Source organism: Salvelinus alpinus, chromosome 3, assembly GCF_045679555.1.
Source record: "Salvelinus alpinus chromosome 3, SLU_Salpinus.1, whole genome shotgun sequence".
Lineage (NCBI taxonomy): Eukaryota > Metazoa > Chordata > Actinopteri > Salmoniformes > Salmonidae > Salvelinus > Salvelinus alpinus.
In genome coordinates this window covers 92,817,252-92,835,280 of record NC_092088.1, presented here as the reverse complement: position 1 = coordinate 92,835,280, position 18,029 = coordinate 92,817,252, and the positions used below count along the sequence as shown (strand labels likewise).

The following is an 18,029-nucleotide window of genomic DNA, read 5'->3' as shown; positions in this document are numbered from 1 at the left end:
AGGAGGAAAGAAAAAGGGTGGAGGAAGGAGACAGAGACACAAAATGGAGGACAGAGGATGGAGGGAAGGGGGTTAAGAGATACATGTTGTTAATACATCCATTTATTTGTTTATTTATTCATTCTTCACGTACACAAGTCCCTCCCTACATCCCCTCTCCTCTCTCTCCTCCATTTCTATATCCCCCTCTTCTCTCTCTCCTCAATCCTAATATCCCCCTCTTCTCTCTCTCCTCAATCCTAATATCCCCTCTCCTCTCTCTCCTCCATTTCTATATCCCCCTCTTCCCTCTCTCCTAAATCCCAATATCCCCTCTCCTCTCTCCTCCATTCCCCTCTTCTCTCTCTCTCTCCTCCATCTATATATTCCCTCTTCTCTCTCTCCTCCATCCCTCTATACCTCTCTTCTCTCTCCCCTCCATCCCTATATCCCCCCCTTCTCTCTCCTCCCTCCCTCTATACCTCTCTTCTCTCTCCTCCCTCCCTCCCTCTATACCCCTCTTCTCTCTTTCCTCCCTCCCTCCCTCCCTCAATACCCCTCTTCTCTCTCTCCACCCTCCCTCAATACCGCTTCTCTCTCTCATCCCTCCCTCCCTCTATACCTCTCTTCTCTCTCTCCTCCCTCCCTCCCTCCCTACCTCCCTCTATACCTCTCTTTTCTCTCCCCTCCATCCCTCTATCCCCTCTTCTCTCTCCTCCCTCCCTCTATACCTCTCTTCTCTCTCTCCTCCCTCCCTCCCTCCCTCTATACCCCTCTTCTCTCTCTCCTCCCTCCCTCCCTCCCTCTATACCCCTCTTCTCTCTCTCCACCCTCCCTCTATACCTCTCTTCTCTCTCATCCCTCCCTCCCTCTATACCTCTCTTCTCTCTCTCCCTCCCTCCCTCCCTCCCTCCCTCCCTCCCTCTATACCTCTCTTCTCTCTCCCCTCCATCCCTATATCCCCCCTCTTCTCTCTCCTCCCTCCCTCTATACCTCTCGTCTCTCTCTCCTCCCTCACTCCCTCCCTCTATACCCCTCTTCTCTCTCTCCTCCCTCCCTCCCTCCCTCCCTCTATACCCCTCTTCTCTCTCTCCTCCCTCCCTCCCTCTATACCCCTCTTCTCTCTCCTCCCTCCCTCTATACCCCTCTTCTCTCTCTCCTCCCTCCCTCCCTCTCTACCCTCTCTCCTCCCTCCCTCCCTCCCTCTATACCCCTCTTCTCTCTCTCCTCCCTCCCTCCCTCCCTCTATACCCCTCTTCTCTCTCTCCACCCTCCCTCTATACCTCTCTTCTCTCTCATCCCTCCCTCCCTCTATACCTCTCTTCTCTCTCTCCTCCCTCCCTCCCTCCCTCCCTCCCTCCCTCTATACCTCTCTTCTCTCTCCCCTCCATCCCTATATCCCCCCTCTTCTCTCTCCTCCCTCCCTCCCTCTATACCCCTCTTCTCTCTCCTCCCTCCCTCTATACCCCTCTTCTCTCTCTCCTCCCTCCCTCCCTCTATACCCCTCTTCTCTCTCTCCTCCCTCCCTCCCTCCCTCTATACCCCTCTTCTCTCTCTCCTCCCTCCCTCCCTCCCTCTATACCCCTCTTCTCTCTCTCCACCCTCCCTCTATACCTCTCTTCTCTCTCATCCCTCCCTCCCTCTATACCTCTCTTCTCTCTCTCCTCCCTCCCTCCCTCCCTCCCTCCCTCTATACCTCTCTTCTCTCTCCCCTCCATCCCTATATCCCCCCTCTTCTCTCTCCTCCCTCCCTCTATACCTCTCTTCTCTCTCTCCTCCCTCCCTCCCTCTATACCCCTCTTCTCTCTCTCCTCCCTCTCTCTCCTCCCTCCCTCCCTCCCTCCCTCCCCCTCTTCTCTCTCTCCTCCCTCCCTCTATACCCCTCTTCTCTCTCCTCCCTCCCTCCCTCTATACCTCTCTTCTCTCTCTCCTCCCTCCCTCCCTCCCTCCCTCCCTCCCTCCCTCTATACCTCTCTTCTCTCTCCCCTCCATCCCTCTATCCCCTCTTCTCTCTCCTCCCTCCCTCTATACCTCTCTTCTCTCTCTCCTCCCTCCCTCCCTCTATACCCCTCTTCTCTCTCTCCACCCTCCCTCTATACCTCTCTTCTCTCTCTCCTCCCTCCCTCCCTCCCTCCCTCTATACCTCTCTTCTCTCTCCCCTCCATCCCTATATCCCCCCTCTTCTCTCTCCTCCCTCCCTCTATACCTCTCTTCTCTCTCTCCTCCCTCCCTCCCTCTATACCCCTCTTCTCTCTCTCCTCCCTCCCTCCCTCCCTCCCTCCCTCCCTCTATACCCCTCTTCTCTCTCTCCTCCCTCTATACCCCTCTTCTCTCTCCTCCCTCCCTCCCTCTATACCTCTCTTCTCTCTCTCCTCCCTCCCTCCCTCCCTCTATCCCCTCTTCTCTCTCTCCTCCCTCCCTCCCTCTATACCTCTCTTCTCTCTCTCCTCCCTCCCTCCATCCCTCCCTCTATACCTCTCTTCTCTCTCTCCTCCATCCCTATATTCCCATGCCTATAACTGTGCTGTGACTGTCACTAGTGTAGTGAATAGTCTAGTCTAGTGTGCGTATGCATGTATGAATAGAGCTGCTGACTCTGTTGGTACCTCCATTGAGCTGCTGACTCTGTTGGTACCTCCATTGTGTGTTCAGGGCAACAGATAAAGCTCAATGAAAGACTATTTGAAATGGCTCAGACAATGATCTGAGGAACATAGAGACATGGACCACACTACCATACCTGCAATGTCACCTGTCCGTCTCACTGGGGCTCGGTGTGGGCGTGTGAGGGGACCGGTGTGAGGGGACCGGTGTCGGCGTGTGAGGGGACCGGTGTGAGGGGACCGGTGTCGGCGTGTGAGGGGACCGGTGTGGGCGTGTGAGGGGACCGGTGTGGGCGTGTGAGGGGACCGGTGTGGGCGTGTGAGGGGACTGGTGTGGGCGTGTGAGGGGACCGGTGTGGGCGTGTGAGGGGACCGGTGTGGGCGTGTGAGGGGACCGGTGTGGGTGTGTGAGGGGACCGGTGTGGGTGTGTGAGGGGACCGGTGTGGGTGTGAGGGGACCGGTGTGGGCGTGTGAGGGGACCGGTGTGGGCGCGTGAGGGGACCGGTGTGGAAGTGGGAGGGGACCGGTGTGGGTGTGTGAGGGGACCGGTGTGGGTGTGTGAGGGGACCGGTGTGGGTGCGTGAGGGGACCGGTGTGGGTGTGAGGGGACCGGTGTGGGCGCGTGAGGGGACCGGTGTGGGTGTGAGGGGACCGGTGTGGGCGCGTGAGGGGACTGGTGTGGGCGCGTGAGGGGACCGGTGTGGGCGCGTGAGGGGACCGGTGTGGGCGCGTGAGGGGACCGGTGTGGGCGTGTGAGGGGACCGGTGTGGGCGTGTGAGGGGACCGGTGTGGGCGCGTGAGGGGACCGGTGTGGAAGTGGGAGGGGACCGGTGTGGGCGCGTGAGGGGACCGGTGTGGGTGTGAGGGGACCGGTGTCGGCGTGTGAGGGGACCGGTGTGGGCGTGTGAGGGGACCGGTGTGGGCGTGTGAGGGGACCGGTGTGGGTGTGTGAGGGGACCGGTGTGGGCGCGTGAGGGGACCGGTGTGGGCGCGTGAGGGGACCGGTGTGGGCGTGTGAGGGGACCGGTGTCGGCGCGTGAGGGGACTGGTGTGGGCGCGTGAGGGGACTGGTGTGGGCGCGTGAGGGGACCGGTGTGGGCGCGTGAGGGGACCGGTGTGGGTGTGAGGGGACCGGTGTGGGCGCGTGAGGGGACCGGTGTGGGCGCGTGAGGGGACTGGTGTGGGCGCGTGAGAGGACCGGTGTGGGCGCGTGAGGGGACCGGTGTGGAAGTGTGAGGGGACCGGTGTGGGCGCGTGAGGGGACCGGTGTGGGCACGTGAGGGGACCGGTGTGGGCGTGTGAGGGGACCGGTGTGGGCGTGTGAGGGGACCGGTGTGGGTGTGTGAGGGGACCGGTGTGGGTGTGAGGGGACCGGTGTGGGCGCGTGAGGGGACCGGTGTGGGCGCGTGAGGGGACCGGTGTGGGCGTGTGAGGGGACCGGTGTCGGCGTGTGAGGGGACCGGTGTGGGCGCGTGAGGGGACTGGTGTGGGCGCGTGAGGGGACCGGTGTGGGCGCGTGAGGGGACCGGTGTGGGTGTGAGGGGACCGGTGTGGGCGCGTGAGGGGACCGGTGTGGGCGCGTGAGGGGACTGGTGTGGGCGCGTGAGGGGACCGGTGTGGGCGCGTGAGGGGACCGGTGTGGAAGTGTGAGGGGACCGGTGTGGGCGCGTGAGGGGACCGGTGTGGGCGCGTGAGGGGACCGGTGTGGGCGCGTGAGGGGACCGGTGTGGGCGTGTGAGGGGACCGGTGTGGGCGTGTGAGGGGACCGGTGTGGGGGTGTGAGGGGACCGGTGTGGGCGTGTGAGGGGACCGGTGTGGGCGTGTGAGGGGACCGGTGTGTGGGGGCGGAGAGATGTGTGTTCCCCCCCCAAGCACCCAGAGAACTCATTACAGCACCGTGGCTCGCAGAGCGTGGCGGCTCGTCCCAAAAATATGCTCATTTCCAAAATAACAACCCCAAACCACCCCCCCACCCACTTTAAACAGCACCACATGAATAATGTAGGGGTAGACGGACCAACGACTTTAAACAGCACCACATTAATAATGTAGAGGTAGACGGACCAACGACTTTAAACAGCACCACATTAATAATGTAGGGGTAGACGGACCAACGACTTTAAACAGCACCACATTAATAATGTAGAGGTAGACAGATCAACGACTTTAAACAGCACCACATTAATAATGTAGGGGTAGACGGACCAACGACTTTAAACAGCACCACATTAATAATGTAGGGGTAGACGGACCAACGACTTTAAACAGCACCACATTAATAATGTAGAGGTAGACGGACCAACGACTTTAAACAGCACCACATTAATAATGTAGGGGTAGACGGACCAACGACTTTAAACAGCACCACATTAATAATGTAGGGGTAGACGGACCAACGACTTTAAACAGCACCACATTAATAATGTAGAGGTAGACGGACCAACGACTTTAAACAGCACCACATTAATAATGTAGAGGTAGACGGACCAACGACTTTAAACAGCACCACATTAATAATGTAGGGGTAGACGGACCAACGACTTTAAACAGCACCACATTAATAATGTAGGGGTAGACGGACCAACGACTTTAAACAGCACCACATTAATAATGTAGGGGTAGACGGACCAACGACTTTAAACAGCACCACATTAATAATGTAGAGGTAGACGGACCAACGACTTTAAACAGCACCACATTAATAATGTAGGGGTAGACGGACCAACGACTTTAAACAGCACCACATTAATAATGTAGGGGTAGACGGACCAACGACTTTAAACAGCACCACATTAATAATGTAGAGGTAGACGGACCAACGACTTTAAACAGCACCACATTAATAATGTAGAGGTAGACGGACCAACGACTTTAAACAGCACCACATTAATAATGTAGGGGTAGACGGACCAACGACTTTAAACAGCACCACATTAATAATGTAGAGGTAGACGGACCAACGACTTTAAACAGCACCACATTAATAATGTAGGGGTAGACAGATCAACGACTTTAAACAGCACCACTGTCAGGGTTGTGTGCGGAGAATATTTGGAGTCAAACGCAGGACACAGGTGTTGAGCGAAACCACAGAGTTTTACTCAAAATAAATGCACAATTCCACAAATGGAAAATAAACAGATACGTACACGTATCAAATACAACACCTAACGCACAAACAATCACGGACAAACAGAAATGAAAGCCAGAGGGTTAAATAGGGAACATGATGGGGGAATTGAAACCAGGTGTGTATAATACAGACAAAACAAAACGAAACTGAAAAATGGATCGATGGTGACTAGAAAGCCGGTGACGTCGACCGCCGAACACCACCCGAACAAGGAGAAGGGCCGACTTCGGCGGAAGTCGTGACAACCACATTAATAATGTAGAGGTAGACGGACCAACGACTTTAAACAGCACCACATTAATAATGTAGGGGTAGACGGACCAACGACTTTAAACAGCACCACATTAATAATGTAGGGGTAGACGGACCAACGACTTTAAACAGCACCACATTAATAATGTAGGGGTAGACGGACTAACGACTTTAAACAGCACCACATTAATAATGTAGGGGTAGACAGACCAACGACTTTAAACAGCACCACATTAATAATGTAGAGTTAGATGGACCAACGACTTTAAACAGCACCACATTAATAATGTAGAGGTAGACGGACCAACGACTTTAAACAGCACCACATGAATAATGTAGAGGTAGACGGACCAACGACTTTAAACAGCACCACATTAATAATGTAGAGGTAGACGGACCAACGACTTTAAACAGCACCACATGAATAATGTAGGGGTAGACGGACCAACGACTTTAAACAGCACCACATTAATAATGTAGAGGTAGACGGACCAACGACTTTAAACAGCACCACATTAATAATGTAGAGGTAGACGGACCAACGACTTTAAACAGCACCACATTAATAATGTAGGGGTAGACGGACCAACGACTTTAAACAGCACCACATTAATAATGTAGAGGTAGACAGATCAACGACTTTAAACAGCACCACATTAATAATGTAGAGGTAGACAGATCAACGACTTTAAACAGCACCACATTAATAATGTAGGGGTAGACGGACCAACAACTATAAACGGCTGGTATAGAGGTCTCACCATACGGCTGGTATAGAGGTCTCACCATACGGCTGGTATAGAGGTCTCACCATACGGCTGGTATAGTGGTCTGATACGGCTGGTATAGTGGTCTGATACGGCTGGTATAGTGGTCTGATACGGCTGGTATAGAGGTCTCACCATACGGCTGGTATAGAGGTCTGATACGGCTGGTATAGAGGTCTCACCATACGGCTGGTATAGAGGTCTGATACGGCTGGTATAGTGGTCTCACCATACGGCTGGTATAGAGGTCTGATACGGCTGGTATAGAGGTCTCACCATACGGCTGGTATAGTGGTCTGATACGGTTGGTATAGAGGTCTCACCATACGGCTGGTATAGTGGTCTGATACGGTTGGTATAGAGGTCTCACCATACGGCTGGTATAGAGGTCTCACCATACGGCTGGTATAGAGGTCTGATACGGCTGGTATAGAGGTCTCACCATACGGCTGGTATAGAGGTCTGATACGGCTGGTATAGAGGTCTCACCATACGGCTGGTATAGTGGTCTGATACGGCTGGTATAGAGGTCTCACCATACGGCTGGTATAGAGGTCTGATACGGCTGGTATAGTGGTCTCACCATACGGCTGGTATAGAGGTCTGATACGGCTGGTATAGAGGTCTCACCATACGGCTGGTATAGAGGTCTGATACGGCTGGTATAGAGGTCTCACCATACGGCTGGTATAGAGGTCTCACCATACGGCTGGTATAGAGGTCTCACCATACGGCTGGTATAGAGGTCTCACCATACGGCTGGTATAGAGGTCTCACCATACGGCTGGTATAGAGGTCTCACCATACGGCTGGTATAGTGGTCTGATACGGCTGGTATAGAGGTCTCACCATACGGCTGGTATAGTGGTCTCACCATACGGCTGGTATAGTGGTCTGATACGGCTGGTATAGTGGTCTGATACGGCTGGTATAGTGGTCTGATACGGCTGGTATAGTGGTCTGATACGGCTGGTATAGTGGTCTGATACAGCTGGTATAGAGGTCTCACCATACGGCTGGTATAGAGGTCTCACCATACGGCTGGTATAGAGGTCTCACCATATGGCTGGTATAGAGGTCTCACCATACGGCTGGTATAGAGGTCTCACCATAAGGCTGGTATAGAGGTCTCACCATACGCCTGGTATAGTGGACTGATACGGCTGGTATAGTGGTCTGATACGGCTGGTATAGAGGTCTCACCATACGGCTGGTATAGAGGTCTCACCATACGGCTGGTATAGTGGTCTGATACGGCTGGTATAGTGGTCTGATACGGCTGGTATAGTGGTCTGATACGGCTGGTATAGTGGTCTGATACGGCTGGTATAGAGGTCTGATACGGCTGGTATAGAGGTCTCACCATACGGCTGGTATAGAGGTCTCACCATACGGCTGGTATAGAGGTCTCACCATACGGCTGGTATAGAGGTCTGATACGGCTGGTATAGAGGTCTCACCATACGGCTGGTATAGAGGTCTCACCATACGGCTGGTATAGTGGTCTGATACGGCTGGTATAGTGGTCTGATACGGCTGTTATAGTGGTCTGATACGGCTGGTATAGAGGTCTCACCATACGGCTGGTATAGAGGTCTCACCATACGGCTGGTATAGAGGTCTCACCATACGGCTGGTTTAGAGGTCTCACCATACGGCTGGTATAGAGGTCTCACCATACGGCTGGTATAGTGGTCTGATACGGCTGGTATAGAGGTCTGATACGGCTGGTATAGAGGTCTCACCATACGGCTGGTATAGAGGTCTCACCATACGGCTGGTATAGTGGTCTCACCATACGGCTGGTATAGTGGTCTGATACGGCTGGTATAGAGGTCTGATACGGCTGGTATAGAGGTCTCACCATACGGCTGGTATAGAGGTCTCACCATACGGCTGTTATAGTGGTCTGATACGGCTGGTATAGAGGTCTCACCATACGGCTGGTATAGAGGTCTCACCATACGGCTGGTATAGAGGTCTGATACGGCTGGTATAGTGGTCTCACCATACGGCTGGTATAGAGGTCTCACCATACGGCTGGTATAGAGGTCTGATACGGCTGGTATAGAGGTCTGATACGGCTGGTATAGAGGTCTCACCATACGGCTGGTATAGTGGTCTCACCATACGGCTGGTATAGAGGTCTCACCATACGGCTGGTATAGAGGTCTCACCATACGGCTGGTATAGAGGTCTGATACGGCTGGTATAGTGGTCTCACCATACGGCTGGTATAGAGGTCTCACCATACGGCTGGTATAGAGGTCTGATACGGCTGGTATAGAGGTCTCACCATACGGCTGGTATAGAGGTCTCACCATACGGCTGGTATAGAGGTCTCACCATACGGCTGGTATAGAGGTCTCACCATACGGCTGTTATAGTGGTCTGATACGGCTGGTATAGAGGTCTCACCATACGGCTGGTATAGAGGTCTGATACGGCTGGTATAGTGGTCTCACCATACGGCTGGTATAGAGGTCTCACCATACGGCTGGTATAGAGGTCTCACCATACGGCTGGTATAGAGGTCTCACCATACGGCTGGTATAGAGGTCTCACCATACGGCTGGTATAGTGGTCTCACCATACGGCTGGTATAGAGGTCTCACCATACTACTGGTATAGAGGTCTCACCATACGGCTGGCATAGAGGTCTCACCATACGGCTGGTATAGTGGTCTCACCATACTGCTGGTATAGAGGTCTCACCATACGGCTGGTATATTGGTCTCACCATACGGCTGGTATAGAGGTCTCACCATACGGCTGGTATAGAGGTCTCACCATACGGCTGGTATAGAGGTCTCACCATACGGCTGGTATAGTGGTCTCACCATACGGCTGGTATAGTGGTCTGATACTGCTGGTATAGTGGTCTCACCATATGGCTGGTATAGAGGTCTGATACTGCTGGTATAGAGGTCTCACCATACGGCTGGTATAGAGGTCTCACCATACGGCTGGTATAGTGGTCTCACCATACGGCTGGTATAGTGGTCTGATACTGCTGGTATATTGGTCTCACCATATGGCTGGTATAGAGGTCTGATACTGCTGGTATAGTGGTCTCACCATACGGCTGGTATAGAGGTCTGATACGGCTGGTATAGTGGTCTGATACGGCTGGTATAGTGGTCTGATACGGCTGGTATAGTGGTCTGATACGGCTGGTATAGAGGTCTGATACGGCTGGTATAGTGGTCTGATACGGCTGGTATAGAGGTCTGATACGGCTGGTATAGTGGTCTCACCATACGGCTGGTATAGAGGTCTGATACGGCTGGTATAGTGGTCTCACCATACGGCTGGTATAGAGGTCTGATACGGCTGGTATAGAGGTCTCACCATACGGCTGGTATAGTGGTCTGATACGGTTGGTATAGAGGTCTCACCATACGGCTGGTATAGAGGTCTGATACGGCTGGTATAGAGGTCTCACCATACGGCTGGTATAGAGGTCTCACCATACGGCTGGTATAGAGGTCTCACCATACGGCTGGTATAGAGGTCTCACCATACGGCTGGTATAGAGGTCTCACCATACGGCTGGTATAGAGGTCTCACCATACGGCTGGTATAGTGGTCTGATACGGCTGGTATAGAGGTCTGATATGGCTGGTATAGAGGTCTGATACGGCTGGTATAGAGGTCTCACCATACGGCTGGTATAGAGGTCTCACCATACGGCTGGTATAGAGGTCTCACCATACGGCTGGTATAGAGGTCTCACCATACGGCTGGTATAGAGGTCTCACCATACGGCTGGTATAGTGGTCTCACCATACGGCTGGTATAGAGGTCTGATACGGCTGGTATAGAGGTCTCACCATACGGCTGGTATAGAGGTCTCACCATACGGCTGGTATAGAGGTCTCACCATACGGCTGGTATAGAGGTCTCACCATACGGCTGGTATAGTGGTCTCACCATACGGCTGGTATAGTGGTCTCACCATACGGCTGGTATAGTGGTCTCACCATACGGCTGGTATAGTGGTCTCACCATACGGCTGGTATAGAGGTCTCACCATACGGCTGGTATAGTGGTCTCACCATACGGCTGGTATAGAGGTCTCACCATACGGCTGGTATAGAGGTCTGATACGGCTGGTATAGAGGTCTCACCATACGGCTGTTATAGTGGTCTGATACGGCTGGTATAGAGGTCTCACCATACGGCTGGTATAGAGGTCTGATACGGCTGGTATAGTGGTCTCACCATACGGCTGGTATAGAGGTCTCACCATACGGCTGTTATAGTGGTCTGATACGGCTGGTATAGAGGTCTCACCATACGGCTGGTATAGAGGTCTGATACGGCTGGTATAGAGGTCTCACCATACGGCTGGTATAGAGGTCTGATACTGCTGGTATAGTGGTCTGATACGGCTGGTATAGTGGTCTGATACGGCTGGTATAGTGGTCTCACCATACGGCTGGTATAGAGGTCTCACCATACGGCTGGTATAGAGGTCTCACCATACGGCTGGTATAGAGGTCTCACCATACGGCTGGTATAGTGGTCTCACCATACGGCTGGTATAGAGGTCTCACCATACGGCTGGTATAGAGGTCTCACCATACGGCTGGTATAGAGGTCTCACCATACGGCTGGTATAGTGGTCTCACCATACGGCTGGTATAGTGGTCTGATACGGCTGGTATAGAGGTCTGATACGGCTGGTATAGTGGTCTGATACGGCTGGTATAGTGGTCTGATACGGCTGGTATAGTGGTCTGATACGGCTGGTATAGTGGTCTGATACAGCTGGTATAGAGGTCTCACCATACGGCTGGTATAGAGGTCTCACCATACGGCTGGTATAGAGGTCTGATACGGCTGGTATAGAGGTCTCACCATACGGCTGGTATAGAGGTCTGATACGGCTGGTATAGAGGTCTCACCATACGGCTGGTATAGAGGTCTGATACGGCTGGTATAGAGGTCTGATACGGCTGGTATAGTGGTCTGATACGGCTGGTATAGCTCACAGTCAGCGTTCCAATTCCTCCCAAAGGTGTTCGATTGGGTTGAAGTCAGGGCTCTGAGCAGGCCAGTCAAGTTCTTCGACACCGATCTCGACAAACCATTTGTGTATGGACCTCGCTTTGTGCACGGGGGAATTGTGAGGGTGAAACAGGAAAGGGCCTTCCCCAAACTGTTGCCACAAAGTTGGAAGCACGGAATCGTCTAGATTGTCATTGTATGCCGTAGCTTTAAGATTTCCCTTCACTGGAACTAAGGGGCCCGAACCAACACCAAAACAGCCCCAGACCATTACACCTCTTCCACCAGACTTTACATTGGGACAGGTATCTCCTGGCATCCGCCAAACTCAGATTTCCAGATGGTGAAGCGTTTCCTCTGTGTGCGGCTGTTCAGCCATGGAAACCCAATTTATGAAGCTCCCAACGAACAGTTATTGTGCCTATGTTGCTTCCAGAGGCAATTTGGAATTGGGTCGTTTTTTTGGAATTCTGTATTTAAAAAAAAATATGTTTTTACATGCTATGCGATTCAGCACTTGCTGGTCCAGTTCTGTGAGCTTGTGTGGCCTACCACTTCGCAGCTGAGCCGTTGTTGCTCCTAGACGTTTCCACTACACAATAACAGCACTTACAGTTGACTGGGGCAGCTCTAGCAGGGCAGAAATTTGACTAAATTACTTGTTGGAAAGGTGGCATCCTATGACGGTGCCACGTTGAAAGTCACTGAGCTCTTCAGTAAGGCCATTCTACTGCCAATGTTTGTCTATGGAGATTGCATGGCTGTGTGCTCGATTTCATACACCGATCAGCAACGGGTGTGGCCGAAATAGCCGAATCCACTCATTTGAAGGGGTGTCCACATACTTTTTTATATATAGTATGTGTGTGTGTGTGTGTGCAGTGTGTGTATATATAGTGTGTGTGTGTAGTGTGTGTATATAGTGTGTGTGTGCAGTGTGTGTATATAGTGTGTGTGTGCAGTTTGTGTATATAGTGTGTGTGTGCAGTGTGTGTATATAGTGTGTGTGTGTGTGTGTGTGCAGTGTGTGTATATAGTGTGTGTGTGTGTGCAGTGTGTGTATATAGTGTGTGTGCAGTGTGTGTATATATAGTGTGTGTGTGTAGTGTGTGTATATAGTGTTTGTGTGCAGTGTGTGTGTGTAGTGTGTGTATATATAGTGTGTGTGCAGTGTGTGTATATATAGTGTGTGTGTGCAGTGTGTGTGTACTGTGCCTTGAGTTCTGATGGGGAGAGTTTCTCCAGTCGGTGGCTGGTGTCAGGTGATCCCTGGTTCTTCCTGTTCAGATAGACTACACACACCTGGCTCTTCTCCAGGAACGACAGCAGCAGCAGCCTATCACTGAGCACCGCTGGGGATGACATCACACACAAAGGGTAAAGGTCAAGGTCTTAGACGGTGTGGTGAGTGTGATCTGAACTGTTTAGATAAATAATAAATAAATAGGTAAATAATAGGTAAATATTAGTGGAATAGGTAAATAATAGTGGAGTCTCTCTCTCTCTCTCTCTCTCTCTCTCTCTCTCTCTCTCTCTCTCTCTCTCTCTCTCTCTCTCTCTCTCTCTCTCTCTCTCTCTCTCTCTCTCTCTCTCTCTCTCTCTCTCTCTCTTACTCTCTCTCTTACTCTCTCCCTTACTCTCTCCCTTACTCTCTCCCATCCTTCCTCCCAAACATTGAATAGTTAGGACAGTGTTTCTCCCCCAAGGGGTGCATGTTTAGCTTTTTGCCCCAACACTCCACAGCGGATTCAGTCCATTAAAGCTTGATGATGAGTTGATCATTTCAATCAACTGTGTAGTGCTCGGGGCAAAACAACTGAAACGCCCCCTAGTGGTCCCCAGGGCTGAGTTTGGGAAACTCTGAGGTGGACAAAGGTGCAGGAAGTGAACCTCGCTCTATGCCTTACAGTAGAGCTACGATCCTTGTTGACATATTTCGTGATGGAACTAAGCAGCCATAGAATCCTTTTCTAAAACTCTCTGTTTTTTAAAACTCTCCCTTCATCCTAATTTCAACAAGGAGCTGTGATTGCGTCACACAGCGCAGTAGATTACACATATTTTACACCATCAAAGTATTACCGGCTGCTATTTGGCAGACGGAGGCCAAACGGCACATATACCTCACAGTTAACCCAACGAGCACACACACACACACACACACACACACACACACACACACACACACACACACACACACACACACACACACACACACACACACACACACACACACACACACACGTAGTAAGCCCCCATTGCACATTATGTCAACATGTTGCTCAGAGGTTGGCGTGTGTGTGTGTGTGTGTGTGTGTGTGTGTGTGTCAACATATTTCTCATTCAGTCAGTCAATGGAAAAGCATTAAGTGGATTTTAAGGGGTCTGTTTACCCCTGCCCCTAATCCCCCCCACATCAGCCACCTGGTCTCAAGTGGTCCAACCAACGCCCCCGGTACATCCTCAATCCCAAATCCTTCATTTAGGATTTTGTTGTTGATCGGATTAAATATAATCTAATAATCCCGTTTATAGACACTCTGGTCAGATCAATACCAAACGGACCATTTTAACTTGTTTATGAGTAATCTATAGCTGTGTCCCAAAAGGCCCCTTATTCCCTATATAGTGCACTACTTCTTGACCAGGGCCCATAGGGAATAGGGTGCCATTTTGAAAAAGCCTATGAAAAAGCCTATGAAAAAGCCTATGAAAAACCCTATGAAAAAGCATAATGTATTTGAAAGACACTTTATGCATGACTTTGTTTAGGGAGAGTTAAGGCGATCATTGATGGTGGTATTTTATAATCATGAACATGTAGGACCAGTAGCATTAACATAAATACCAGATAAAAGCTAAGTCTTTAATACAGGACATATTATAAAGGCTCAGTGTTCCAGACACTCAACTGTCCTGATTTCAAATTGTATTTTTTTCCTCTCATATTCTGAGATGATTTTTGCCCGACTTCTCCCTCTCAGAATGCTAGCGTATTAATTATTCATTTTTCACGCAACCACAGCGTGCGTCAGAAGCATAATTATACACACTCGTACACAAACATAGCACAAGCCATTGCTAATTGCTGTGTAGGTTACTAAATCTAGTGTGTGCATGAGTGTATGTGTGTGTGCATGAGTGTGTGTGTACATGAGTGTGTGTGTGTGCATGAGTGTGTGTGTGCATGAGTGTGTGTGTACATGAGTGTGTGTGTGCATGAGTGTGTGAGCCAATTCAAAGCAAGGTATGAGAACAGTACATGTCATTTTTTCTTCTCCCCACCATTTAAATTGGTTTAATTGGTTTAATAAACAGATACATTTTAACGAGAGGGGGTTTAAGTGCAAATCAGGGTTTGCAGAGCTTGGTGAATAGAGTTTAGTTTAGCAATTTCATCCCCTACTAGTCTCGAAGGGCCCGCTACTGGTCTGAAGAGGAGAAGAGGAGGAGGAGAGGAAAGAAGGAGAGAGCAGAGGAGAGAGGAAATTAGAGCAGGAGAGAAGGAGAGAGGAGAAAAGTAATACAAAAGTAAAGCATCTTGAGAAAAGAAGAAGAAAAGAGAGAGGATAGGGATGGAGAGGTGAGGGATGGAGAGGAGAGGGATGGAGAGGAGAGGGATGGAGAGGTGAGGGATGGAGAGGTGAGGGATGGAGAGGAGAGGGATGGAGAGGAGAGGGATGGAGAGGAGAGGGATGGAGAGGAGAGGGATGGAGAGATGAGGGATGGAGAGGAGAGGGATGGAGAGGTGAGGGATGGAGAGGGATGGAGAGGAGAGGGATGGAGAGGAGAGGGATGGAGAGGAGAGGGATGGAGAGATGAGGGATGGAGAGGTGAGGGATGGAGAGGAGAGGGATGGAGAGGAGAGGGATGGAGAGGAGAGGGATGGAAAGGAGAGAGATGGAAAGGAGAAGGATGGAGAGATGAGGGATGGAAAGGAGAGGGATGGAGAGGTGAGGGATGGAGAGGTGAGGGATGGAGAGGAGAGAGTTGGAAAGGAGAAGGATGGAGAGATGAGGGATGGAAAGGAGAGGGATGGAGAGGTGAGGGATGGAGAGATGAGGGATGGAAAGGAGAGGGATGGAGAGGTGAGGGATGGAGAGGTGAGGGATGGAGAGGAGAGAGTTGGAAAGGAGAAGGATGGAGAGATGAGGGATGGAAAGGAGAGGGATGGAGAGATGAGGGATGGAGAGATGAGGGATGGAGAGGAGAGGAGAGGGATGAGAGGGATGAGAGGAGAGGGATGGAGAGATAGAAGCATTAAAATAGTAGAGCAGAGAAAAGCAGAGAAGTGGAGAAGAGATGAAAAAGGAAGAAAAGTACATGTTGGAGTCGCTGTCTGGGGTCCCTGTCTGGAGTCCCTGTCTGAAGTCTCTGTCTGGAGTCCCTGTCTGAAGTCCCTGTCTGAGGTCCCTGTCTGAGGTCCCTGTCTGAAGTCGCTGTCTGAAGTCCCTGTCTGGAGTCGCTGTCTGGAGTCGTTGTCTGGAGTCCCTGTCTGGAGTCCCTGTCTGGAGTCCCTGTCTGAAGTCCCTGTCTGAAGTTGCTGTCTGGAGTCCCTGTCTGAAGTTCCTGTCTGGAGTCGTTGTCTGGAGTCTCTGTCTGGAGTCCCTGTCTGGAGTCCCTGTCTGAAGTCACTGTCTGGAGTCCCTGTCTGAAGTCCCTGTCTGGAGTCCCTGTCTGAAGTCCCTGTCTGAAGTCCCTGTCTGGAGTCCCTGTCTGGAGTCCCTGTCTAAAGTCGCTGTCTGGAGTCTCTGTCTGAAGTCCCTGTCTGAAGTCCCTGTCTGGAGTCCCTGTCTGGAGTCCCTGTCTGGAGTCCCTGTCTGGAGTCTCTGTCTGGAGTCGCTGTCTGAAGTCCCTGTCTGAAGTCTCTGTCTGAAGTCGCTGTCTGGAGTCCCTGTATGGAGTCCCTGTATGGAGTCCCTGTCTGAAGTCCCTGTCTGGAGTCCCTGTCTGGAGTCGCTGTCTGAAGTCCCTGTCTGGAGTCTCTGTCTGGAGTCCCTGTCTGAAGTCCCTGTCTGGAGTCCCTGTCTGGAGTCCCTGTCTGGAGTCCCTGTCTGAAGTCCCTGTCTGGAGTCCCTGTCTGGAGTCGCTGTCTGGAGTCCCTGTCTGAAGTCCCTGTCTGGAGTCCCTGTCTGGAGTCGCTGTCTGGAGTCCCTGTCTGAAGGGGCCTAAGGGACAGTTTGTCACAGTAACCATATATCCCTTAAATGAGGAGGAGGCGTGGCCAGTGTAAGACAGTACAGGTCTGTTTGTCTGTTCGCCACAGGATAACTGAACACTGACAGATGTGTGAGCCCCTCCTACTCCTCCCTTACACACACACACACACACACAACCACACACACACACACACACACACACACACACACACACACACACACACACACACACACACACACACACACACACACACACACACACACACACACACACACACACACACACACACACACACACACACACACACACACACACACACACAACCACATGCACACACACACACCCCCACACACACACAACCACATGCACACACACACACATACACCCACATGCACACACACTTAGACATGCACACACTCACACACCCACATGCGTACACACACACACACAGCGCCATTCCCCGGAACCCACCATCAATTACTCTGGTAATTACTACCTCTGAGGCTTTCAATGGAGCTCAGTGGGAGGTGTTTATATGTGTGAGTGTGTGTGTGCATGTCTAAGTGTGTGTGTGTGTGTGTGTGTGTATATAAGGGTGTGTGTTCAAGGTACAGAGTGGCTTTATCAGGTGTCAGGAGACGGGGGACGGAAGCAGAGCCAACGTTATGAACAAATCACTGATGGAAAAAAGACCTGTCCTGTGTTCCAAACAGAAGCCCATCTCCCCTGTGGGCCCTGGTCTAAATGAGTGCACTATACAGGGAATAGGGAGCCAGCTGGAACACATCCATTATGACACATCATCAGCAGGTCTGGGTCGGCGTTCCGTGTTCTGGCCGGAGCGGAGCGGGATTCCCAGGAGAATCCTGAGACGGTGGGAAAAACAACTCCTCTTAAGGGAGACCCAGAACGCACACGCAGAAGGAGTTAACGGTCAATTAGCTACATAAAGCACCTGAATCACTCACCTGTGGCACCACCTGTGTGTGACTGTGTGTTGTGTGAATGTGTGTTGTGTATGTTGTGTGAGTGTGAGTGTGTGTTGTGTGTGTTTGTGTTGTGTGTGTGTGTTTTGTGTGTGTTGTGTGAGTGTGTGTGTGTTGTGTGTGTGTTTTGTGTGT

The 18,029-nt window shown here is 51.5% G+C and overlaps 1 protein-coding gene across 1 annotated transcript in view; it reads right to left on the bottom strand.

Annotated features, from left to right (window-relative positions):
- The window catches only part of wdpcp (WD repeat containing planar cell polarity effector), a 257,819-nt gene that overhangs the window by 160,739 nt on the left and 79,051 nt on the right, over window positions 1-18,029 (bottom strand). The window contains exon 8 of the mRNA XM_071394507.1: window positions 12,964-13,100. Within this exon, the coding sequence (XP_071250608.1) occupies window positions 12,964-13,100 (137 nt within the window). The remainder of the gene's footprint in view (window positions 1-12,963; window positions 13,101-18,029) is intronic.